This window comes from Leptodactylus fuscus, chromosome 5, assembly GCF_031893055.1.
Source record: "Leptodactylus fuscus isolate aLepFus1 chromosome 5, aLepFus1.hap2, whole genome shotgun sequence".
Lineage (NCBI taxonomy): Eukaryota > Metazoa > Chordata > Amphibia > Anura > Leptodactylidae > Leptodactylus > Leptodactylus fuscus.
The window spans coordinates 156,249,352-156,276,352 of NC_134269.1; the positions used below are offsets into that span (position 1 = coordinate 156,249,352).

At 44.6% G+C, this 27,001-nt stretch overlaps 1 protein-coding gene across 1 annotated transcript in view; it reads right to left on the reverse strand.

Annotated features, from left to right (window-relative positions):
* The window catches only part of LOC142203618 (dynein axonemal heavy chain 3-like), a 927,911-nt gene that overhangs the window by 192,395 nt on the left and 708,515 nt on the right, over positions 1-27,001 (reverse strand). Inside the window, exons 56-57 of the mRNA XM_075274510.1 lie at positions 17,518-17,676; positions 1,774-1,881 (exon numbers count right to left, since the gene is read on the reverse strand). Coding sequence (XP_075130611.1) covers positions 1,774-1,881; positions 17,518-17,676 — 267 coding nt within the window. The remainder of the gene's footprint in view (positions 1-1,773; positions 1,882-17,517; positions 17,677-27,001) is intronic.

Here is a 27,001-nt window from a genome sequence, read left to right on the forward strand (position 1 = left end):
ATTTCACAACATTTTAGGAATTATGTGCACTTGTTTTCAATATTTCATAAAAATCCATTTTTGAGCTGATCACTAATTAATACTTAATTAACTTGTGAGTCTATTAAAACCCCTGAAGTCTAAAATGATCCAGGTTCATTTTACCAGTGAGGGCCTGGGGCCGTATCTTAATTAATTTAATAGATGGTTAATCCTAATGAATGATTTAAAGCCTTTCAGAAAAAAAAAGAGGCTTAAAAAGGTATCAGAAAGCAATGACTATCAAACCAAGCCATGAACTTAAACAACATATGTGTGAAGAACTTGAATTATTTATGTTGATGATCTTTAACCCTTTAAACATGCAGGGTAGATTGGGTATTAAGACTCAGCCAGTTTTACCATATTTATCTTCTTATAATGTTTCCATTGGTATATGAGGGCTTATTCTTTGGCACCATTTTGAGGTATAAATAATGTTTTACATAGCTTTTATTAATATTTTTGAGTTAAAAAACCCATACAATTCTACTATTTTTTGCATTTGTTTTTACAATGTTTTCTTTACATTAAAAATATCCCAGTGCAGTACACATTTTGGTTTACATTATTTATTTTGGAAATGGGAATAGTTTTTATTTCTTTTTTTACACTTCTGTCTTTACTACTTCTTTTTTTTTTTTTTTTTTTTTTTAACTGTCCCACACAGGCACTTGAATTTGGGATCACTCTATCCCCTGTACAATGTACAGGAATACTTCTAGGATACTGTACATTGTACATAGGCTCCCCATGTGTTATGGGAAAGGCTGGTAACCCTTTTATGGGTACCCCAGTGTATCACGGGGGAGCGAGAGCCTAACCACCCCGATGCCGTGCTGTGCCCAGATGCCGTTTTGGCTCACTATCATTGATGCAAATCACTTACCAAAGACACAGAGATGTGAATAAGGCCTAAATGAGGCTTAAGCCAAATGCCTAGTTGGATAAATGATGCTAATCATTGTTTACTCTTAATCACAGCCATACCTTCACTGCGGATTGCATACTTTATTATGCATTAAATAGTTAATCTAACAATCTAAACTTAAGATGCACACTCATTGGGCCAAAATTTATTTGACCAAAAGCTCCACGCATTGTTTGTTTTATGGGAAAGAAAGGCGGGCCAAAGACGAACACTACTGAAAGTGGATTTATGAAGCATTTTCCAATTTGTGTGATCATTGTTTTCCCCAATGACTGCCTTAAGAAGAAAGCCTGGGGGCAGCTGCAATGATTCAGTCATTACTTTAATATGTATTTGGATTTCACAGTCTAAGGCTACAAACATACTGTATGTTCTATGCAACAGTACATGAAGAGTATTTTAGAAAGCTCAGCATACAGTATACACTATAGCTTAACATATAGAAACAAAGGTTTTTACACAACTTCAAGTTATCTTCGATGATCAAAAAGTTCCAGGAGTGGGAAAAAGTTGCTGAGTATAGACTATATTGGCTCGTATAACTGCAACCAATGTGTCCCTCAATTACAAACATTTTTAATAGCATAAACAATAAATATACAATGCCTCTAATTTAGCTTTGTAACTTTTTAGGATACACAATTTGTGACAAATTTAATATGGCAGAAATAACAAAGGGAATAAATAAATATGTACATTCACAAAAGAAAAACTACACGGCCTATCTTCAATAAATCAAAAAAATCTAATAACTAAGATTATAATACTAATATGAAGTAAAAATGGCAAAACTAAATATGCACATTATAAGAAGAAAAGAATACCTTCAATAAATCCAAAAACTTCATGTCGCCTAACATTTTCTTTGACGAAGGCCAGTAGTCATCAACAATTTTTCCATTTTGATCTGTCCTCTTTTCTGGTTTAATCCCCTGTGAATGCAATATTCATTATAGAGGAGGTGCTTCTAAGGCTGGATACACTACAGCGCTCGCTCTGCGTCCTGCAAGCAGGATTTTTCTCCCAGCATTTTTCGGGCAGAAACCAGTAGACCCCATTATAGTCTATGGGTCCACAGGTTTCTGCCGGTAGCCGCCTTTGAAGCGGAATGGAAACCCAAGTGCAGATATAATATACTGAAGCAATGCAAAGAAAACAAATCAAGCAGAAATAAAAATGGAAAGGAATGGAAAAGAAATATCCTGTTCTTATCCATGTTTCCCAGAGAAGAAGACATTTAGGTATAATATGGCATTGATTTATGTAATATCTAGAGATGAGCGAACAGTGTTCTATCGAACTCATGTTCGATCGGATATTAGGCTGTTCGGCATGTTCGAATCGAATCGAACACCGCGTGGTAAAGTGCGCCATTACTCGATTCCCCTCCCACCTTCCCTGGCGCCTTTTTTGCTCCAATAACAGCGCAGGGTAGGTGGGACAGGAACTACGACACCGGTGACGTTGAAAAAAGTAGGCAAAACCCATTGGCTGCCGAAAACATGTGACCTCTAATTTAAAAGAACAGCGACGCCCAGCTTCGCGTCATTCTGAGCTTGCAATTCACCGAGGACGGAGGTTTCCGTCCAGCTAGCTAGGGCTTAGATTCTGGGTAGGCAGGGACAGGCTAGGATAGGAAGGAGAAGACAACCAACAGCTCTTGTAAGAGCTAAATTCCAGGGAGAAGCTTGTCAGTGTAACGTGGCACTGACGGGCTCAATCGCCGCAACCCAGCTTTCCCAGGATCCTGAATGGAATACACTGTCAGTGTATTCCCGTATACCCGATATATACCCCGATACCCGTTCCAACGGTGTGCCCCCCCACCTTCACCCCAGAAATACCCTGCAAGTCCCCTAGCAATAGAATTGGGGCTATATACACCCACAATTTTTACTACTGGTATACAGTGCCATTGTCTGACTGGGAATTCAAAGAATATATTGGGAATACAAATACCCTCATTTCTTGCTACTGCCATATAGTGCCAGTTTCTGACTGGTAATTCAAAGAATATATTGGGGTTACGTGCACCCACAATTTTTACTACTGGTATACAGTGCCATTGTCTGACTGGGAATTCAAAGAGTATATTGGGAATACAAATACCCTCATTTCTTGCTACTGCCATATAGTGCCAGTTTCTGACTGGGAATTCAAAGAATATATTGGGGTTACGTGCACCCACAATTTTTACTACTGGTATACAGTGCCATTGTCTGACTGGGAATTCAAAGAGTATATTGGGAATACAAATACCCTCATTTCTTGCTACTGCCATATAGTGCCAGTTTCTGACTGGGAATTCAAAGAATATATTGGGGTTACGTGCACCCACAATTTTTACTACTGGTATACAGTGCCATTGTCTGACTGGGAATTCAAAGAGTATATTGGGAATACAAATACCCTCATTTCTTGCTACTGCCATATAGTGCCAGTTTCTGACTGGTAATTCAAAGAATATATTGGGGTTACGTGCACCCACAATTTTTACTACTGGTATACAGTGCCATTGTCTGACTGGGAATTCAAAGAGTATATTGGGAATACAAATACCCTCATTTCTTGCTACTGCCATATAGTGCCAGTTTCTGACTGGGAATTCAAAGAATATATTGGGGTTACGTGCACCCACAATTTTTACTACTGGTATACAGTGCCATTGTCTGACTGGGAATTCAAAGAGTATATTGGGAATACAAATACCCTCATTTCTTGCTACTGCCATATAGTGCCAGTTTCTGACTGGGAATTCAAAGAATATATTGGGGTTACGTGCACCCACAATTTTTACTACTGGTATACAGTGCCATTGTCTGACTGGGAATTCAAAGAATATATTGGGGTTATAAATACCCTCATTTCTTGCTACTGCCATATAGTGCCAGTTTCTGACTGGTAATTCAAAGAATATATTGGGGTTACGTGCACCCACAATTTTTACTACTGGTATACAGTGCCATTGTCTGACTGGGAATTCAAAGAGTATATTGGGAATACAAATACCCTCATTTCTTGCTACTGCCATATAGTGCCAGTTTCTGACTGGGAATTCAAAGAATATATTGGGGTTACGTGCACCCACAATTTTTACTACTGGTATACAGTGCCATTGTCTGACTGGGAATTCAAAGAGTATATTGGGAATACAAATACCCTCATTTCTTGCTACTGCCATATAGTGCCAGTTTCTGACTGGGAATTCAAAGAATATATTGGGGTTACGTGCACCCACAATTTTTACTACTGGTATACAGTGCCATTGTCTGACTGGGAATTCAAAGAGTATATTGGGAATACAAATACCCTCATTTCTTGCTACTGCCATATAGTGCCAGTTTCTGACTGGGAATTCAAAGAATATATTGGGGTTACGTGCACCCACAATTTTTACTACTGGTATACAGTGCCATTGTCTGACTGGGAATTCAAAGAGTATATTGGGAATACAAATACCCTCATTTCTTGCTACTGCCATATAGTGCCAGTTTCTGACTGGGAATTCAAAGAATATATTGGGGTTACGTGCACCCACAATTTTTACTACTGGTATACAGTGCCATTGTCTGACTGGGAATTCAAAGAGTATATTGGGAATACAAATACCCTCATTTCTTGCTACTGCCATATAGTGCCAGTTTCTGACTGGGAATTCAAAGAATATATTGGGGTTACGTGCACCCACAATTTTTACTACTGGTATACAGTGCCATTGTCTGACTGGGAATTCAAAGAATATATTGGGGTTATAAATACCCTCATTTCTTGCTACTGCCATATAGTGCCAGTTTCTGACTGGTAATTCAAAGAATATATTGGGGTTACGTGCACCCACAATTTTTACTACTGGTATACAGTGCCATTGTCTGACTGGGAATTCAAAGAGTATATTGGGAATACAAATACCCTCATTTCTTGCTACTGCCATATAGTGCCAGTTTCTGACTGGGAATTCAAAGAATATATTGGGGTTACGTGCACCCACAATTTTTACTACTGGTATACAGTGCCATTGTCTGACTGGGAATTCAAAGAGTATATTGGGAATACAAATACCCTCATTTCTTGCTACTGCCATATAGTGCCAGTTTCTGACTGGTAATTCAAAGAATATATTGGGGTTACGTGCACCCACAATTTTTACTACTGGTATACAGTGCCATTGTCTGACTGGGAATTCAAAGAGTATATTGGGAATACAAATACCCTCATTTCTTGCTACTGCCATATAGTGCCAGTTTCTGACTGGGAATTCAAAGAATATATTGGGGTTACGTGCACCCACAATTTTTACTACTGGTATACAGTGCCATTGTCTGACTGGGAATTCAAAGAGTATATTGGGAATACAAATACCCTCATTTCTTGCTACTGCCATATAGTGCCAGTTTCTGACTGGGAATTCAAAGAATATATTGGGGTTACGTGCACCCACAATTTTTACTACTGGTATACAGTGCCATTGTCTGACTGGGAATTCAAAGAGTATATTGGGAATACAAATACCCTCATTTCTTGCTACTGCCATATAGTGCCAGTTTCTGACTGGGAATTCAAAGAATATATTGGGGTTACGTGCACCCACAATTTTTACTACTGGTATACAGTGCCATTGTCTGACTGGGAATTCAAAGAGTATATTGGGAATACAAATACCCTCATTTCTTGCTACTGCCATATAGTGCCAGTTTCTGACTGGGAATTCAAAGAATATATTGGGGTTACGTGCACCCACAATTTTTACTACTGGTATACAGTGCCATTGTCTGACTGGGAATTCAAAGAGTATATTGGGAATACAAATACCCTCATTTCTTGCTACTGCCATATAGTGCCAGTTTCTGACTGGGAATTCAAAGAATATATTGGGGTTACGTGCACCCACAATTTTTACTACTGGTATACAGTGCCATTGTCTGACTGGGAATTCAAAGAATATATTGGGGTTATAAATACCCTCATTTCTTGCTACTGCCATATAGTGCCAGTTTCTGACTGGTAATTCAAAGAATATATTGGGGTTACGTGCACCCACAATTTTTACTACTGGTATACAGTGCCATTGTCTGACTGGGAATTCAAAGAGTATATTGGGAATACAAATACCCTCATTTCTTGCTACTGCCATATAGTGCCAGTTTCTGACTGGGAATTCAAAGAATATATTGGGGTTACGTGCACCCACAATTTTTACTACTGGTATACAGTGCCATTGTCTGACTGGGAATTCAAAGAGTATATTGGGAATACAAATACCCTCATTTCTTGCTACTGCCATATAGTGCCAGTTTCTGACTGGGAATTCAAAGAATATATTGGGGTTACGTGCACCCACAATTTTTACTACTGGTATACAGTGCCATTGTCTGACTGGGAATTCAAAGAGTATATTGGGAATACAAATACCCTCATTTCTTGCTACTGCCATATAGTGCCAGTTTCTGACTGGGAATTCAAAGAATATATTGGGGTTACGTGCACCCACAATTTTTACTACTGGTATACAGTGCCATTGTCTGACTGGGAATTCAAAGAGTATATTGGGAATACAAATACCCTCATTTCTTGCTACTGCCATATAGTGCCAGTTTCTGACTGGGAATTCAAAGAATATATTGGGGTTACGTGCACCCACAATTTTTACTACTGGTATACAGTGCCATTGTCTGACTGGGAATTCAAAGAGTATATTGGGAATACAAATACCCTCATTTCTTGCTACTGCCATATAGTGCCAGTTTCTGACTGGGAATTCAAAGAATATATTGGGGTTACGTGCACCCACAATTTTTACTACTGGTATACAGTGCCATTGTCTGACTGGGAATTCAAAGAGTATATTGGGAATACAAATACCCTCATTTCTTGCTACTGCCATATAGTGCCAGTTTCTGACTGGGAATTCAAAGAATATATTGGGGTTACGTGCACCCACAATTTTTACTACTGGTATACAGTGCCATTGTCTGACTGGGAATTCAAAGAGTATATTGGGAATACAAATACCCTCATTTCTTGCTACTGCCATATAGTGCCAGTTTCTGACTGGGAATTCAAAGAATATATTGGGGTTACGTGCACCCACAATTTTTACTACTGGTATACAGTGCCAATTTCTAACTAGGAATTCAAAATGCGCAAGGCTCCCGGAAAGGGACGTGGACGAGGCCGTGGGCGAGGTCGGGGGAATGGTTCTGGGGAGCAAGGTAGCAGTGAAGCCACAGGGCGTCCCGTGCCTACTCCTGTGGGGCAGCAAGCATTGCGCCACTCCACAGTGCCAGGGTTGCTTGCCACATTAACTAAACTGCAGGGTACAAACCTTAGTAGGCCCGAGAACCAGGAACAGGTCTTGCAATGGCTGTCAGAGAACGCTTACAGCACATTGTCCAGCAGCCAGTCAGACTCTGCCTCCTCTCCTCCTATTACCCAACAGTCTTGTCTTCCTTCCTCCCAAAATTCCGAAGCTTTACAGAACAATAACCCAAACTGTCCCTGCTCCCCAGAGCTGTTCTCCGCTCCTTTCATTGTCCCTCAACCTGCCTCTCCACGTCACGATTCCACGAACCTAACAGAGGAGCATCTGTGTCCAGATGCTCAAACACTAGAGTCTCCTCCATCTCCGTTCGATTTGGTGGTGGATGACCAGCAACCCACCCTCATCGACGATGATGTGACGCAGTTGCCGTCAGGGCATCCAGTTGACCGGCGCATTGTGCGGGAGGAGGAGATGAGACAGGAGTTGGAAGAGGAAGTGGTGGATGATGAGGACACTGACCCGACCTGGACAGGGGGGATGTCAAGCGGGGAAAGTAGTGTGGATGTTGAGGCAGGTGCAGCACCAAAAAGGGTAGCTAGAGGCAGAGGCAGAGGTCAGCAGCTTAGGCGAAGCCAGGCCACACCCGGAATCTCCCAAGATGTTCCAGTTCGTACCCAGCCCCGAAAAACTCCCACCTCGAGGGCACGTTTCTCGAAGGTGTGGAGTTTTTTCAAGGAATGCGCCGAGGACAGATATAGTGTTGTCTGCACAATTTGCCTCTCGAAATTGATTAGGGGCTCTGAGAAGAGCAACCTGTCCACCACTTCAATGCGCCGTCATTTGGAATCCAAGCACTGGAATCAGTGGCAGGCAGCAACGGCAGGACAAAGGCCGCCTGCCGTTCACGCCACTGCCACTGCCTCTGCCTCTGCCACTGCCACTGCTGACTGTGCTGGCGATGCACTCCAGAGGACGAGCCAGGACACCACTTCATCTGCCTCCGCCACTTTGTTGACTTCTACCTCATCCTCCCCTGGTCCTGTCTTATCTCCTTCTCCTGCACCATCAAAGGCACCATCAGGCGTTTCTTTACAACAACCCACCATCTCTCAGACATTGGAGCGGCGGCAGAAATACACTGCTAACCACCCACACGCGCAAGCCTTGAACGCCAACATCGCTAAACTGCTGGCCCAGGAGATGTTGGCGTTCCGGCTTGTTGAAACTCCCGCCTTCCTGGACCTGATGGCAACTGCGGCACCTCGCTATGCCGTCCCTAGCCGTCACTACTTCTCCCGGTGTGCCGTCCCCGCCTTGCACCAGCACGTGTCACTCAACATCAGGCGGGCCCTTAGTTCCGCGCTTTGCACAAAGGTCCACTTGACCACCGACGCGTGGACAAGTGCATGCGGACAGGGACGCTACATTTCACTGACGGCACACTGGGTGAATGTAGTTGAGGCTGGGACTGCTTCCCAAACTGGCCCGGTGTACCTCGTCTCCCCGCCTAACATTCCTGGCAGGGACACGAGAAGAACACCCCCCTCCTCCTCCTCCTCTACCGCCTCCTCCTCCGCCACCGCCTCCTCCTCCGCCACCGCCTCCTCCTCCGCTGTTAGATTGACCCCAGCTACGAGTTGGAAACGTTGCAGCACTGGCGTTGGTAGACGTCAGCAGGCTGTGCTGAAGCTGATCAGCTTGGGGGACAGACAGCACACTGCCTCCGAGGTGAGGGATGCCCTCCTCGATGAGACGGCAATATGGTTTGAGCCGCTGCACCTGGGCCCAGGCATGGTCGTTTGTGATAACGGCCGGAACCTGGTAGCAGCTCTGGAGCTTGCCGGACTCCAACATGTTCCATGCCTGGCCCACGTCTTCAACCTAGTGGTGCAACGTTTCCTAAAGAGCTACCCCAATGTTCCAGAGCTACTGGTGAAAGTGCGGCGCATGTGCGCCCACTTTCGCAAGTCGACAGTAGCCGCTGCTAGCTTAAAATCTCTCCAGCAACGCCTGCATGTGCCACAACACCGGCTTTTGTGCGACGTCCCCACACGCTGGAACTCAACGTTTCAGATGTTGAATAGAGTGGTTGAGCAGCAGAGACCTTTGATGGAATACCAGCTACAAAACCCTAGGGTGCCACAAAGTCAGCTGCCTCAGTTTCACATCCATGAGTGGCCATGGATGAGAGACCTTTGTGACATCCTACGGGTCTTTGAGGAGTCCACAAGGAGGGTGAGCTCTGAGGATGCGATGGTGAGCCTTACAATCCCGCTCTTGTGTGTTCTGAGAGAATCCCTGATTGACATCAGGGATAACTCAGATCACACAGAGGAGTTAGGGATAGCATCCGATCCGTCACAGCTGGAGAGTAGGTCCACACATCTGTCCGCTTCACTGCGTTTAATGGAGGAGGAGGAGGAGGAGGAAGAAGAGTTGTCCGATGATGTGATGGTGATACAGGAGGCTTCCGGGCAACTTCGAATCGTCCCATTGTTGCAGCGCGGATGGGTAGACATGGAGGATGAGGAGGAAATGGAGATTGAACTTTCCGGTGGGGCCAGAGGAGTCATGCCAACTAACACTGTGGCAGACATGGCTGAGTTCATGTTGGGGTGCTTTACAACCGACAAGCGTATTGTCAAAATCATGGAGGACAACCAGTACTGGATCTTTGCTATCCTTGACCCCCGGTATAAAAACAACATCTCGTCTTTTATTCCGGTAGAGGGGAGGGCCAATCGCATCAATGCTTGCCACAGGCAATTGGTGCAGAATATGATGGAGATGTTTCCAGCATGTGACAGTGGCGGCAGGGAGGGCAGTTCCTCCAGTAGGCAACCAAGTTCTCACCGGTCCACACAAACGAGGGGCACACTGTCTAAGGTCTGGGACACCTTGATGGCACCCCCTCGCCAAAGTGCCGCCACGGAGGGTCCTAGTGTCACCAGGCGTGAGAAGTATAGGCGCATGTTGCGGGAATACCTTTCCGACCACAGCCCTGTCCTCTCCGACCCCTCTGCGCCCTACACGTATTGGGTGTCGAAGTTGGACCTGTGGCTTGAACTTGCCCTATATGCCTTGGAGGTGCTGTCCTGTCCTGCCGCCAGCGTCCTATCTGAGAGGGTGTTCAGTGCAGCCGGTGGCATCATCACTGACAAGCGCACCCGTCTGTCAGCTGAGAGTGCCGACCGGCTCACTTTGATAAAAATGAACCACCACTGGATAGAGCCTTCATTTTTGTGCCCACCTGTGTAAAGCACCCCAACATGAAACTCCATGTCTGTACTCAACCTCTCCAATTCCTCCGCATCCTCATACTCATCCACCATAAGCGTTGCACAATTCTGCTAATACTAGGCTCCCTCCAACATGATTTCCCCCAACTCTGCTGGTTAGAGGCTCCCTCCACCCTGATTTCCACCAACTCTGCTGGTTAGAGGCTCCCTCCACCCTGCTTTCCCACAACTCTGCTGGTTAGAGGCTCCTTCCACCATGAATTTGCCCAAACTGGGCTGTTTAGAGGCTCCCTCCACCATGAATTGGTCCAAACTGGGTTTTTTAGAGGCTCCCTCCACCATGAATTGGTCCAAACTGGGCTGGTTAGAGGCTCCCTCCACCATGAATTGGTCCAAACTGGGCTGGTTAGAGGCTCCCTCCACCATGAATTTGCCCAAACTGGGCTGGTTAGAGGCTCCCTCCACAATTAATTGGTCCAAACTGGGCTAATTAGAGGCTCCCTCCACCATGAATTGGTCCAAACTGGGTTTTTTAGAGGCTCCCTCCACCATGAATTTGCCCAAACTGGGCTGTTTAGAGGCTCCCTCCACCATGAATTGGTCCAAACTGGGCTGGTTAGAGGCTCCCTCCACCATGAATTTCCCAAAACTTGGCTGTTTAGAGGCTCCCTCCACCATTAATTGGTCCAAACTGGGCTGGTTAGAGGCTCCCTCCACCATGAATTTGCCCAAACTGGGGTGGTTAGAGGCTCCCTCCACCATTAATTGGTCCAAACTGGGCTGGTTAGAGGCTCCCTCCACAATTAATTGGTCCAAACTGGGCTAATTAGAGGCTCCCTCCACCATGAATTGGTCCAAACTGGGTTTTTTAGAGGCTCCCTCCACCATGAATTTGCCCAAACTGGGCTGTTTAGAGGCTCCCTCCACCATGAATTGGTCCAAACTGGGCTGGTTAGAGGCTCCCTCCACCATGAATTGGTCCAAACTGGGCTGGTTAGAGGCTCCCTCCACCATGAATTTCCCAAAACTTGGCTGTTTAGAGGCTCCCTCCACCATTAATTGGTCCAAACTGGGCTGGTTAGAGGCTCCCTCCACCATGAATTTGCCCAAACTGGGCTGTTTAGAGGCTCCCTCCACCATGAATTTGCCCAAACTGGGCTGGTTAGAGGCTCCCTCCACCATGAATTGGTCCAAACTGGGCTGGTTAGAGGCTCCCTCCACCATGAATTTGCCCAAACTGGGCTGTTTAGAGGCTCCCTCCACCATGAATTTGCCCAAACTGGGCTGGTTAGAGGCTCCCTCCACCATGAATTGGTCCAAACGGGTTTTTAGAGGCTCCCTTCACCATGAATTGGTCCAAACTTGGCTGTTTAGAGGCTCCCTCCACCATGAATTTGCCCAAACTGGGCTGTTTAGAGGCTCCCTCCACCATGAATTGGTCCAAACTGGGCTGGTTAGAGGCTCCCTCCACCATGAATTTCCCAAAACTTGGCTGTTTAGAGGCTCCCTCCACCATTAATTGGTCCAAACTGGGCTGGTTAGAGGCTCCCTCCACCATGAATTTGCCCAAACTGGGCTGTTTAGAGGCTCCCTCCACCATGAATTTGCCCAAACTGGGCTGGTTAGAGGCTCCCTCCACCATGAATTGGTCCAAACTGGGCTGGTTAGAGGCTCCCTCCACAATTAATTGGTCCAAACTGGGCTAATTAGAGGCTCCCTCCACCATGAATTGGTCCAAACTGGGTTTTTTAGAGGCTCCCTCCACCATGAATTTGCCCAAACTGGGCTGTTTAGAGGCTCCCTCCACCATGAATTGGTCCAAACTGGGCTGGTTAGAGGCTCCCTCCACCATGAATTTCCCAAAACTTGGCTGTTTAGAGGCTCCCTCCACCATTAATTGGTCCAAACTGGGCTGGTTAGAGGCTCCCTCCACCATGAATTTGCCCAAACTGGGGTGGTTAGAGGCTCCCTCCACCATTAATTGGTCCAAACTGGGCTGGTTAGAGGCTCCCTCCACAATTAATTGGTCCAAACTGGGCTAATTAGAGGCTCCCTCCACCATGAATTGGTCCAAACTGGGTTTTTTAGAGGCTCCCTCCACCATGAATTTGCCCAAACTGGGCTGTTTAGAGGCTCCCTCCACCATGAATTGGTCCAAACTGGGCTGGTTAGAGGCTCCCTCCACCATGAATTGGTCCAAACTGGGCTGGTTAGAGGCTCCCTCCACCATGAATTTCCCAAAACTTGGCTGTTTAGAGGCTCCCTCCACCATTAATTGGTCCAAACTGGGCTGGTTAGAGGCTCCCTCCACCATGAATTTGCCCAAACTGGGCTGTTTAGAGGCTCCCTCCACCATGAATTTGCCCAAACTGGGCTGGTTAGAGGCTCCCTCCACCATGAATTGGTCCAAACTGGGCTGGTTAGAGGCTCCCTCCACCATGAATTTGCCCAAACTGGGCTGTTTAGAGGCTCCCTCCACCATAAATTTGCCCAAACTGGGCTGGTTAGAGGCTCCCTCCACCATGAATTGGTCCAAACGGGTTTTTAGAGGCTCCCTTCACCATGAATTGGTCCAAACTTGGCTGTTTAGAGGCTCCCTCCACCATGAATTTGCCCAAACTGGGCTGTTTAGAGGCTCCCTCCACCATGAATTGGTCCAAACTGGGCTGGTTAGAGGCTCCCTCCACCATGAATTTCCCAAAACTTGGCTGTTTAGAGGCTCCCTCCACCATTAATTGGTCCAAACTGGGCTGGTTAGAGGCTCCCTCCACCATGAATTTGCCCAAACTGGGCTGTTTAGAGGCTCCCTCCACCATGAATTTGCCCAAACTGGGCTGGTTAGAGGCTCCCTCCACCATGAATTGGTCCAAACTGGGCTGGTTAGAGGCTCCCTCCACCATGAATTTGCCCAAACTGGGCTGTTTAGAGGCTCCCTCCACCATGAATTTGCCCAAACTGGGCTGGTTAGAGGCTCCCTCCACCATTAATTGGTCCAAACTGGGCTGGTTAGAGGCTCCCTCCACCATGAATTTGCCCAAACTGGGCTGTTTAGAGGCTCCCTCCACCATGAATTTGCCCAAACTGGGCTGGTTAGAGGCTCCCTCCACCATGAATTGGTCCAAACTGGGCTGGTTAGAGGCTCCCTCCACAATTAATTGGTCCAAACTGGGCTAATTAGAGGCTCCCTCCACCATGAATTGGTCCAAACTGGGTTTTTTAGAGGCTCCCTCCACCATGAATTTGCCCAAACTGGGCTGTTTAGAGGCTCCCTCCACCATGAATTGGTCCAAACTGGGCTGGTTAGAGGCTCCCTCCACCATGAATTTCCCAAAACTTGGCTGTTTAGAGGCTCCCTCCACCATTAATTGGTCCAAACTGGGCTGGTTAGAGGCTCCCTCCACCATGAATTTGCCCAAACTGGGGTGGTTAGAGGCTCCCTCCACCATTAATTGGTCCAAACTGGGCTGGTTAGAGGCTCCCTCCACAATTAATTGGTCCAAACTGGGCTAATTAGAGGCTCCCTCCACCATGAATTGGTCCAAACTGGGTTTTTTAGAGGCTCCCTCCACCATGAATTTGCCCAAACTGGGCTGTTTAGAGGCTCCCTCCACCATGAATTGGTCCAAACTGGGCTGGTTAGAGGCTCCCTCCACCATGAATTGGTCCAAACTGGGCTGGTTAGAGGCTCCCTCCACCATGAATTTCCCAAAACTTGGCTGTTTAGAGGCTCCCTCCACCATTAATTGGTCCAAACTGGGCTGGTTAGAGGCTCCCTCCACCATGAATTTGCCCAAACTGGGCTGTTTAGAGGCTCCCTCCACCATGAATTTGCCCAAACTGGGCTGGTTAGAGGCTCCCTCCACCATGAATTGGTCCAAACTGGGCTGGTTAGAGGCTCCCTCCACCATGAATTTGCCCAAATTGGGCTGTTTAGAGGCTCCCTCCACCATGAATTTGCCCAAACTGGGCTGGTTAGAGGCTCCCTCCACCATGAATTGGTCCAAACTGGGCTGGTTAGAGGCTCCCTCCACCATGAATTTGCCCAAACTGGGCTGTTTAGAGGCTCCCTCCACCATGAATTTGCCCAAACTGGGCTGTTTAGAGGCTCCCTCCACCATGAATTGGTCCAAACTGGGCTGGTTAGAGGCTCCCTCCACCATGAATTTCCCAAAACTTGGCTGTTTAGAGGCTCCCTCCACCATTAATTGGTCCAAACTGGGCTGGTTAGAGGCTCCCTCCACCATGAATTTGCCCAAACTGGGCTGTTTAGAGGCTCCCTCCACCATGAATTTGCCCAAACTGGGCTGGTTAGAGGCTCCCTCCACCATGAATTGGTCCAAACTGGGCTGGTTAGAGGCTCCCTCCACCATTAATTTGCCCAAACTGGGCTGTTTAGAGGCTCCCTCCACCATGAATTTGCCCAAACTGGGCTGGTTAGAGGCTCCCTCCACCATTAATTGGTCCAAACTGGGCTGGTTAGAGGCTCCCTCCACCATGAATTTGCCCAAACTGGGCTGTTTAGAGGCTCCCTCCACCATGAATTTGCCCAAACTGGGCTGGTTAGAGGCTCCCTCCACCATGAATTGGTCCAAACTGGGCTGGTTAGAGGCTCCCTCCACCATGAATTTGCCCAAACTGGGCTGTTTAGAGGCTCCCTCCACCATGAATTTGCCCAAACTGGGCTGGTTAGAGGCTCCCTCCACCATGAATTGGTCCAAACGGGTTTTTAGAGGCTCCCTTCACCATGAATTGGTCCAAACTTGGCTGGTTAGAGGCTCCCTCCACCATGAATTTGCCCAAACTGGGCTGTTTAGAGGCTCCCTCCACCATGAATTGGTCCAAACTGGGCTGGTTAGAGGCTCCCTCCACCATGAATTTCCCAAAACTTGGCTGTTTAGAGGCTCCCTCCACCATTAATTGGTCCAAACTGGGCTGGTTAGAGGCTCCCTCCACCATGAATTTGCCCAAACTGGGGTGGTTAGAGGCTCCCTCCACCATTAATTGGTCCAAACTGGGCTGGTTAGAGGCTCCCTCCACAATTAATTGGTCCAAACTGGGCTAATTAGAGGCTCCCTCCACCATGAATTGGTCCAAACTGGGTTTTTTAGAGGCTCCCTCCACCATGAATTTGCCCAAACTGGGCTGTTTAGAGGCTCCCTCCACCATGAATTGGTCCAAACTGGGCTGGTTAGAGGCTCCCTCCACCATGAATTGGTCCAAACTGGGCTGGTTAGAGGCTCCCTCCACCATGAATTTCCCAAAACTTGGCTGTTTAGAGGCTCCCTCCACCATTAATTGGTCCAAACTGGGCTGGTTAGAGGCTCCCTCCACCATGAATTTGCCCAAACTGGGCTGTTTAGAGGCTCCCTCCACCATGAATTTGCCCAAACTGGGCTGGTTAGAGGCTCCCTCCACCATGAATTGGTCCAAACTGGGCTGGTTAGAGGCTCCCTCCACCATGAATTTGCCCAAACTGGGCTGTTTAGAGGCTCCCTCCACCATGAATTTGCCCAAACTGGGCTGGTTAGAGGCTCCCTCCACCATGAATTGGTCCAAACTGGGCTGGTTAGAGGCTCCCTCCACCATGAATTTGCCCAAACTGGGCTGTTTAGAGGCTCCCTCCACCATGAATTTGCCCAAACTGGGCTGGTTAGAGGCTCCCTCCACCATGAATTGGTCCAAACGGGTTTTTAGAGGCTCCCTTCACCATGAATTGGTCCAAACTTGGCTGTTTAGAGGCTCCCTCCACCATGAATTGGTCCAAACTGGGGTGGTTAGAGGCTCCCTCCACCATGAATTTGCCCAAACTGGGCTGTTTAGAGGCTCCCTCCACCATGAATTGGTCCAAACTGGGTTTTTTAGAGGCTCCCTCCACCATGAATTGGTCCAAACTGGGCTGGTTAGAGGCTCCCTCCACCATGAATTGGTCCAAACTGGGGTGGTTAGAGGCTCCCTCCACCATTAATTGGTCCAAACTGGGCTGGTTAGAGGCTCCCTCCACCATTAATTGGTCCAAACTGGGCTGGTTAGAGGCTCCCTCCACCATGAATTTGCCCAAACTGGGCTGGTTAGAGGCTCCCTCCACCATGAATTGGTCCAAACTGGGGTTTTTAGAGGCTCCCTCCACCATGAATTGGTCCAAACTGGGGTTTTTAGAGTCTCCCTCCACCATGAATTGGTCCAAACTGGGGTTTTTAGAGGCTCCCTCCACCATGAATTTGCCCAAACTCTGCTGGTTAGAGGCTCAATCCACCCTGATTTTCAAAACAAATGTTGGTGCCAACCTCAACTTACTACAAGGGCCAAATTCACTGCTGGTGACAAGCTCTCCTCACTGCAAGTGCCAAATACACATGTTTCAAGGTGTTTTCCTACTGTCAGAGAGGTGGTATTGAGTGTGTAAAGTGTGTAGTTGTTAGGCTGTGATGTTGGGGTAATAGAGGGTCTTTGGTGTGTTAGATGCCCCCAGACATGCTTCCCCTGCTGTCCCAGTGTGATTCCAGAGGTGTTGGCATCATTTCCTGGGGTGTCATAGTGGACTTGGTGACCCTCCAGACACGGATTTGGGTTTCCCCCTTAACGAGTATCTGTTCCCCATAGACTATAATGGGGTTCGAAACCCGTTCGAACACACGAACATTGAGCGGCTGTTCGAATCGAATTTCGAACCTCGAACATTTTAGTGTTCGCTCATCTCTAGTAATATCTTCTTTTATTTAAAGGCAAAGTGTTATAGAGTAGGTGGCGCTGAGCAGATTGATTCATTCTGGGTTTAGGAGTGGATGGTCCTACTCAGTGATTAACAACCTTCTGTGTATGAGTGTGCATATGCATACAAAGATAGTTGTCAATCACTGAGTTATACTGAACATATTCCCACAAAACTATATATCAATCTGCTCAGCTCTCCCTGCTCTGGCAGACTGGACTCCATTTTCAAAGCGACTTTAAACTATTTTTACCGACTGATTCTTTGAAGTTTTCCAAATGGATAAAAACACGTTAAGTTTTATCTCTTGTAAACAGAAGGTGCCTCGTTTTTTGCTAACAGTAATGACTAAAATAATTACCTTTAAAATGCATATTGCAGCCAATGTAAGGCGTACTCCAGAAGGCGGGTTCTGCATGGTTTTCAGTAGAGTGATATCACTGGCCTTTAATGTATCCAGTGCAGCAATAGCAGCATTTAACGCAGGTATTGCAACACTCAACTTCTGCTCACATTCTTCCTGCAATCACAAAACATAATCAACATTAGCAAAGTAAATGGACAGTAAGGCCCGGTTCACATCTGCGTATGATTTTCCATCTGGGGAGTGCGCTTCAGAGCTTCTCTCTTTTTTTTTTTCATTTGGAGAGGGGAACGGTATAGCTCGAACACAGATGTGAATCAGGCCTAACATCAGACTCAAAATATTGCCCCAAGGGCAACATGTTCTTGACATTTGATCAGAAGCACATTCAATTTCTTTTGGGAAACTAGAGATTTTAATGAGTCTTGTAACAAAGCATTCCTAAATATCTTGGACTTTCTGCAGTCCTCTATGGCCAGGGGTGCCTGCCTCTTCCTAGGGACCTTGTGTACCATATTGCATGAAGTTCTATTAGACATCCACATATTCAGTGTTTCTATCGGCAACACGTGAACCTAGAATAACTCGTGTAAGGATCAGCGCTGAAAAGCAGAATCCCATTGACTTCAATGGGTACCGTGTAGCGTTCGTAACACATTGAAATCAATGGGTTAAAAAGCGTCCTATTGATTTTAATGTGTTACGCGTGCTAAACGGAACCCATTGAAGTCAATGGGATTCTGTTTTGCAGCGCTGATCCTTACACGAGTTATCGTGCAAGAATCAGTGCCGCATTACATCGTGTGCATGCACCCTAAAGATGCATATTATTGGTAGGACATCACTGAGTATTCAGGACAGTGATGCCGATAATCACTATGAATAGGGTTGAAATGACTGCAGTAGAAATCATTCCTGTATAGTTGAGTTGATGCAAATGAGTGCAGATCACCAATAATATTAGTGTAATACAGCCTTAAGAAACATTACACATCAACAATAGTCTATGTGGCATCAGATTTACATTGCTTTTTGACAACAAAAGTTTCCATGGTATGATACTAATATGAATCTACACCTACATTTCTTCTCTTGTGATTATTGCGCCTTGTTTTCATATTCAATTGTGTAAGTAGTATAAATTACACACACACACACACACACACACACACACACACACACACACACACACACACACACACACACACACCTTTGCATATCACTTTGATAACATTTAGCCATCTCTAATTTGTGAAGCTGGCTTACTTCCAAAATAGCCTGCATCTTGGTTTATATATCAGGTTCTCTCATTAAGAAAAGGCCCTGTTATATATATCGAGCAGACCAACAAAACCAATAAATAAATGTCTTTTTAATATTGAACAGACTATTCATTGATTAGGAACATGGTTACATTTTATAGACTGGAGCGGTTCGCTCATTATTAAATTTGCTATATATAGTGTAGCCTCATAGTTAGATATGACCTAAATAATTGTAGTACTATTTCACTATGCGTCTACCTATCCATATTATCAATTTCTATGTAACCAATGGGCTTAAACAATGCTTTATTTAAGCTGTAGGGTGTTTGAAACATAGACCAAACTAGGAATGCTTTTACTTTAATCTTATTGTACATAAATACTCCATTCTTTAGTGAACAGTCTTCCACAACAGAATTTCTGTATAGCAAAAAGTCTGTCTTTACTGATAAAAGTCACTTTGTACAGTAAAATGGTTCCTTTGGGCTACATCCGTGTGCTTGCTCAGTGATTTACAGGTTGCTTGTACTGCAGATCTTCTCATTTCTCAAAGCCTGAGGTGAATGTCCCATTTATAGTGAGCAGCTACTGAGAGAATGAAAAGTGACTCCACTGTAAATACTGTATAGCAGAGGGGAAACATGGAGGGATTAAACAACTGGTGTGTTAGAAACCCATTGATGACAGAATTCATATTGCAAACAGTAAAATGTGTCTCCAGTGCCGTGCCTCTAAAGGCAATTGTTCAATTGTTAGGATTTCTGTTGAAAGAAAGGATAAGAGAATCCTTATAGGCATTCATACTAGATTTTATATTTTAATACAGATGATTGTTCTTTTTTGTCATCCATTTTAGGCGCTGAATGATCCACTGCAGTGTCCTACTGCTGGAACGTAAATTTACATAGAAATCAAAAGCTCTCTTATGATAAGTCTCCGTGAATCATCTGTGACCGCATTGTTTCAGTTCCGCTGAATTTGTTAAAAATAAAAAAATCTATTTACCAGCTAAGCTTCCTTGGTATAGAATACCTATATTATCTAGGCTACAATAGAAGAGAATAGCAGAATGAAGGAGGAGAAAACGGGGGCTATGCATTTTCATGAAGCCTGGCTGACTGTATGACAGAATTATAACCTTGTGGCTGCTAACATTGGCTGGACCTATCTACAAAAGGAAGATGATCAACATTTTAAAGGGAATGTGTAATCTTAAAAACCATATTATTCAAGCCAGGTTTTTAGAAAGAACATAGGGTTGAATAAACTAAAACTGTCTAAGATTCAGACATTTTTATTTATGACAACAGCGTTGTGAACTACGCCAGATTTTCTATTAGGTCGTGCGAAAATAGAAAATCTGGTGCATTTAAAGAATAATTGAGTGTTGTACACCAGTTTTGAAGTGGTCTCTCTTCCCGTGTTATTTTGTGACTAAAATTCACATTAGCCTATTAGTTTATGTTGCCTATTCGGAGAAAGTTTTAATCAAGTATTAACCAAAAAAGTGCTGCAAGAGGTTTTTCCCACTGCCCTTTTCACAGAAAGTCCACAAAGATTTCCTCTGTGAACTTTCTGCTTCAATTATACCTATAGGGAAACCTCCGGCGTTTCCATAGATATAATTGCCATTCTGCGTTTTCCAAATTTGCAAAGGTTGTGGAAATCACATTTGCTCCGCAGATTTTTCCGCAATGCGTGGATGGGACTGAAAATGCTGCATTTTCTTCTGTACTGTGTTTGCCACATGGGGCCCCGACCTCAGGCAGTTCAGGTAGCTCAGTTTTAACCAGTCCTGTGCAGGCTAGGTATGTTATCAGAATCACCTTCTTATTAGTGAAAGGAGGAGATATAATCAAATATGTCAGCTCAATTGCACAACTGAGGACTCTATTCATGCCATGCCCTGACTATACAGCTGGGGCAGACTTTTCAAAAAACATATGGGCTCAGGATCGGTTTAATACTCCCTTAATTAATTTTTAAAGGACAGCTATTTGTTTTTTCAGAAGCACCCACAAGGCATTCTTTTTTTTTGTGGTGCCCTAACTTCCTTAAAATAGCCTGATAATACCCTTCCCATAATAGTCAACAACAGCCCCTGCCCCCATAATACCTAAGCATAGTCCCCCTTATTAGCTTGACACTGCACTTAGTAATAGCTAGACAGATACCCCCTATAATAGATATGCACAGCTCCCCATAATAGTAAGCACAGCCCCTTCCCCCATAATAGCCAGAGTCTTCCCCGATAATAGCCATCACAGCTCCATAACATCCATTCATATGTATATTCCTGATATGCTAAGTCCCCACCCCCAGCAAGCTGAAACACAGAACTACAATGTGAGATGTGATGCCAGATAGGAAGTAAGAGTCTCCTCCCATTTCCTCCCTCTGTAGTGGAGAGGGAGGAGCTACATGCTTACCGCTCATTGGTGTTAGTGAACAGAGTCTGTTCCTGTATCTAGAAGCTAACACACAATGCCTGCACAATAGCTCTTAGCTTTGACCATACTACTTGTAGAGGATGGCCTATTCTGTGAAACTAAGTGGCCTCAGTACAGTATTTAATATGGTTTTGTTTTTACTACAATTACCAGTTAAAATATACACAATTATGAGACTCAAACATCCGTTAAAGTAGATAACATACTAGACTATACACTAACCATTAGAGATATACTTTTTAATGAAACTGAACAATTTGGAATTTGTCTCAGACAAATTAATTAGGCCACTGCAAATAAACTATAATACTCTGGGGTCTATTCCTTCTTTCTCTTCAGATCCCAAAGTATGGTAGCTGGAGGCCTGGGGGACAAAAACCCCCAAAAACATCCATACGTATCTTCTGTTACCTATTCTGGGCCTCCTCCAACATCTGGCGCTCTTCTACGATGTCATGAGCCCAAGGTCAACGCTGAGGCATGTGAGTGGTGACATGAAAACATGCTTGATGTCCCCATGTCACTACCGAGATCCAATCAGCAGTGACCATGGGCACATGATGTCAGAGAAGAGAGCTAGAGTGCTGGAGGAGGAAGACACTAATGTTGCGTCACCAAGGGGAAGATTGAAAGAGGTAATGGATGGTGAGTATAGATTTTTTTTTTGTCATGTCCCCTGGGCCTCAAGCTATTATACTCTGGGGTCTAAAGAATCCCCAGAGTATAATAATTTCCCTTCTAGTTCTATCAGAACAAGTTCAAGTCTGTCAGAACCAGGGATTTGCTTTGTCTGAACACAGGAAGAAACAAATCTTCTGGGGTTCACCCATCTTTATTAATCATACATTGCAAAAGTCCTGATGAAATGCTGACAAAACATAAACCTTCAAAAGATTGATGACAATAAATTACAGAATATAGACAAAACATGATTTTTTAAATTGTTAGGCAAATAAAATTAGACTTTCCTTTGCCATAGTTGCCTATGCTTATTAGGCCTCATCACAGCCAGAGACGACAGGGAGTACAGAGACTTAAACCTGGACTTTGTGGAATGGTGCCAGTGAAACCACCTCAGGATTATGGGAAGACCAAAGAGATAGTGGTGGACTTTATTTATCAGAGGAGTGCCCTGAATCTGGTTGACATCCAGGGGACAAGCATTGAGATAGTCAACACCTATAAGAACCTGGGTGTGCTCCTTATTAATAAACTGGACTGGGCTGATCACCTGGGTGCGCTGTACAGAAAGGGCCACAGCAGGCTCTAACTGCTCAGGATGCTGAGGGCCTTTGGAGTCCAGGGGGCACTTCTTAGGGCCTTTTTCAACTCTGTGCTAGCATCAGCCATATTCTTCGGAGTAGCCTACTGGAGGTGTAGCATATCATCCAGGGACAGAAATAGACTTGACAGGCTGGTTAGAAGGGCCAGGTACAGGTGGTTGGTGACAGAAGGATACTGTCCGTGGTGAGCTCCATGCGGGAGAACAAATCCCACCCCATGCCGTTTCACCCCCTCATCTGCCCCAGTGTCATGCCGTTCCCCCCTCCCCTTCATTTTCCCCCCCAGTTTCATTGGGCCCCCTCCATCTCTGTCCCCAGTTTCATGCCGTTCTCTCCCCACCCTCTTCATCTTCCCCAGTGTCATGCCGTTCTCCCCCCTCCCCTTCATTTACCCCCCAGTTTCATTGGGCCCCCTCCATCTCTGTCCTCAGTTTCATGCCGTTCTCTCCCCACCCCTCATCTGCCCCAGTGTCATGCCTTTCCTCCCCCTCCCCTTCATTTTCCCCCCCAGTTTCATTGGGCCCCCTTCATCTCTGTCCCCAGTTTCATGCCGTTCTCTCCCCACCCCCTTCATCTTCCCCAGTGTCATGCCGTTCCCCCCCTCCCCTTCATTTGCCCCCCAGTTTCATGGGCCCCCTTCATTATGTTCCACCTTAATATAATACAAAACAAACACTTACACTCACCTTCCATCGCTCCCCCGACGCTCCTCTCTCCGCTCTCACTACATTCACATAGGCGATTAAAGCAGGAGCTGTGAGCTCAGCTCCTGCTTTAAAGCTGCGGCCGGGTTGCGTGTGTAGGCGCGATGTGATGACGTCATCGCGCCTACACACGCAAGCCGGGACGCAGCTTTAAAGCAGGAGCTGAGCTCACAGCTCCTGCTTTAATCACGTATATATTCAGCTCATCGGCGTCCGTCGGACGCCGATGAGCTGAAATCGGGACAGGCAAGTGCCGAGGCAGGCAAGTGCCGGGGGGCCCCCAGAGGCTCTGTGGGCCCCAGCACTTGCCCGACTATGCCGTGCGCTGACGCCGGCCCTGGTTACCTGAATAACGTAAAGTGCATCACCTTTTTCCATTTAGAAATATAAAAATTCAGCATAATAAATGACTGTATAATTATTATAGATTGGATATTTATTGCCTACATAAACTTTTCCATTTTGCCTAAACACAGTTTGCATTTAGATGCTGTATTACTTTAATGAAGAACCTATAAAATTGTGTTGAAATTTAGATTATTTGTGCAGCCAGCCTTTTTGACAAGCAGCCGCTTTTGCAGGCATTTATAAGGCCAGCAATTTATTTTAATCATTTACTGATCAAAGGGGAGAAAGGGAGAGAATATGCAATGTGTATTAATAATAACGCATGCTTTTAAGTGTTCCCATATTGCAAACAAGTAATATATGACCAGGCACCATTACCGGGCTCTTATCAACGCATTGCATTTCCTCAAAGTTATTTAAAGGTCATTACATGTGACAATAAAATGTGATTTAATGTGTTATATTTCTGTGTGCCAGCATGAATGCTATCCACTTGTGATGGTGCTTAGAAAACCAGAAATCTTTGTCAATTAGTGTCAACGTGTTCAATATTTATGTTGTTGTTTTCTCATCTAAAATGAAAATGTTGCTTTCTATGGCAGGATTTTATTAACTGGCTAAAATATTTTGACAGCTACTATTGTATTGCATTAAGGCTGACTGCCTAATGTGATGAAGTAGGAAATTGGCGAAAATTAATTATGGGAAATTAAGAAAGTACATCATTTCTTAAGCAATGGTGACATTTAAAACCTTTATTGTCATCTCTGAATATGAACTTATTTACTTAGCATATCTGTTTGGTTCCACTCATGTTTGTAACCTCAAGTTGCCTGGAAAAGGAAATGTTCTGCATACCTAAATATACGAGTTAAGCACACTTTGAGGATGCATCTGTTGTTTTATGGTGCTCCATGCTGATTTGTAGCTTACAGGCATTGTTGTACCAAGTAGCTGAGATGAAATAGGAGCAATGATGGTAGAACACATCTAGCTTTAGTTATAGTTTATGCTTATCTCAATGGGTGTCAGATGCAGACTATGAGATATTACTACATTTAATGCTTTTGTACTATATAATACACAGATGTCATTTTACTTATGTACTGAAATGCTTTTCTTGTGTTAAATGATAAGAAGAAAAACTATTGAAGTGATGTAAAGCAAATAAATAGTTCTGATAAAAGCATTAATGAAGTGAAAATGGTAAAAGCAAAAACTATTAAAAATGGAGCAAAGTGTCCTTTAGTTTACATTTGACATTAAAACTAACATATATATTTTTTCTTTTTTTTTATAATGCTTTATAATGGATTGCTGATTAATCAGGGGTCTATGGCTAGTGTATATGTGTCACAGTACTAACAAAAAGTTGGTAAGCAATGCAATAATAAGTGCTCCTTAATTCCATTTTTTTATGCAGATTGTGAGCCCCATATAGAGCTCACAATGTACATTTTCCCTATCAGTATGTTTTTGGAATATGGGAGGAAATCCACGCAAACACAGGGAGAACATACAAGTCCTTACAGATGTTGTGTTTGGCAGGATTTGAACCCAGGACTCCATCGCTGCAAGGCTGAAGTGCTAACCACTGAGCCACCATGTTGCCCCACCTTAATTCTAATTTGTGGACCCAATGGAAATTTTTTAAGATTTGAGTGGATATTTAAGGGGACCTAGTCATTCCACACTATAACATGCGCAACTAGGATTAAATAAAGATAATAGACAATAGGAAATCTATATCAATGGTTTACATTTAATAGATTTGTCTTTATCAAGTTTGTATTTTTCAGTTAAAACCCTGCCATAGTCCAAAAAAAGTAAGCCATGTTGAACATTAGTTTTTGAGCTACCAAGAAAATGCTGAATTAGGATTTGGCAAAAAAATATATCACTGAAATAAATATAATCTGTTGTGTAAACACTTTGGGATTTACTATATTATACTTTTAAATCAACTGGAGGCAGTATTGGCTAAATGTAGTAGTTTACAATGCAATACAATTAGAGATGAGCGAGTAGTGTTCGATCGAGTAGATGTTCGATCGAATACTACGGTATTCAAAATACTCGTACTCGATTGAACACTACTAGCTGTTCAAAGTTTAAGGTTCGAATGCTATACATTCTGCCAAACAACGCTGGTTCTTCTCTTACCTTTAGAAGTCTTCTCCGTGCAGCGTCCCCACGGCGTCTTCCGGCTGGAATTCACTCTGCCTAGGCATCCGGCCTAGGCAGAGCCGACTGCGCATATACGGACATGCCCTCACATGCGCAGTCGGCTCTGCTCAGGCGTTGGGCCGGGCAGAGCCGACCACGCATGCGCAGTCAGCTCTGCCTAGGCCCCGATGCCTAGGCAGAGTGAATTCCAGCCGGAAGACACCACGGGGGCGCTGCGTCGGGAGAAGACTTCAAGGAAAATCCAGCCCGACTGTCACTTGTGGACTTGGTAAGTATGATTTTATCGAATTTTGCTGACCCCTGAAACGAGCATTTCCCCCCATAGACTATAATGGGTTTGAAATCCGTTCGAACAGTCGAACAGTGTGCGGCTGTTCGAATCGGATTTCGAACCTCGGACATTTTAGTGTTCGCTCATCTCTTAATACAATGTTTCTTTTGCACTTTACTAGGAGTCAAAGCACGTTTGATAACATAAAACTAGTCAAGTGAACATAGAAGAAAGTTCTTAAAATTTCCTGTAGGCCTGGATAACACTGGCATAAGAAGAGATCTGTGCCAACCAGAGCCAAGTGGTTACAGTCAAGGCATATACAATAATGGTTTGTATTATTAGAGACCTAGATGAATCTAACTAGAAGACGCTTTAACTTTAAACAAATATCTCAAAATAAGGTATGGAACATACAATTATAACCACATATGTACAGTTAGAAGACCTGCGTAAAGAGAAAAAAAACATAGATAAACTATGTTTAGCTAAAAATGGAAACCCTATCCGCTTAAAATGGGTTTACCCACAGAACCCCACAGACCCCATAGATTTTAATGGAGTCCTCCAGTTTTCCAACGATTTTAACCTGAAATGTTTGTAGGTCTTTTCTCTCCTTCTATTTTAGGAATGGGGGATGGAGTCCCAGAACACTAGTGTGAACCAAGCAGAAGTTTATGGTTGGGCAAACAATAAGTTGTTTTTTGAAAGATTGGAACAAAGCAAGCTTAGGGGTTACTTATTCTTATATACAAGTAGTCCAGTGGGCAATACAGAGTCTTTCTTTCCATACCAATGTCTGGGGATAGAAAGGAATTCTTCATTCAACATTTATTTTCTAAGTAAGGACTGAAGGTGTGGAAAGAACATTTCACTTACTTATCAAAACCAACAGAAATCTGTCTTTGATGCCCACAACAACCAACCACAGCACAGAATATTTCCACAACAGTTTTAATATGGGATCTGTTAT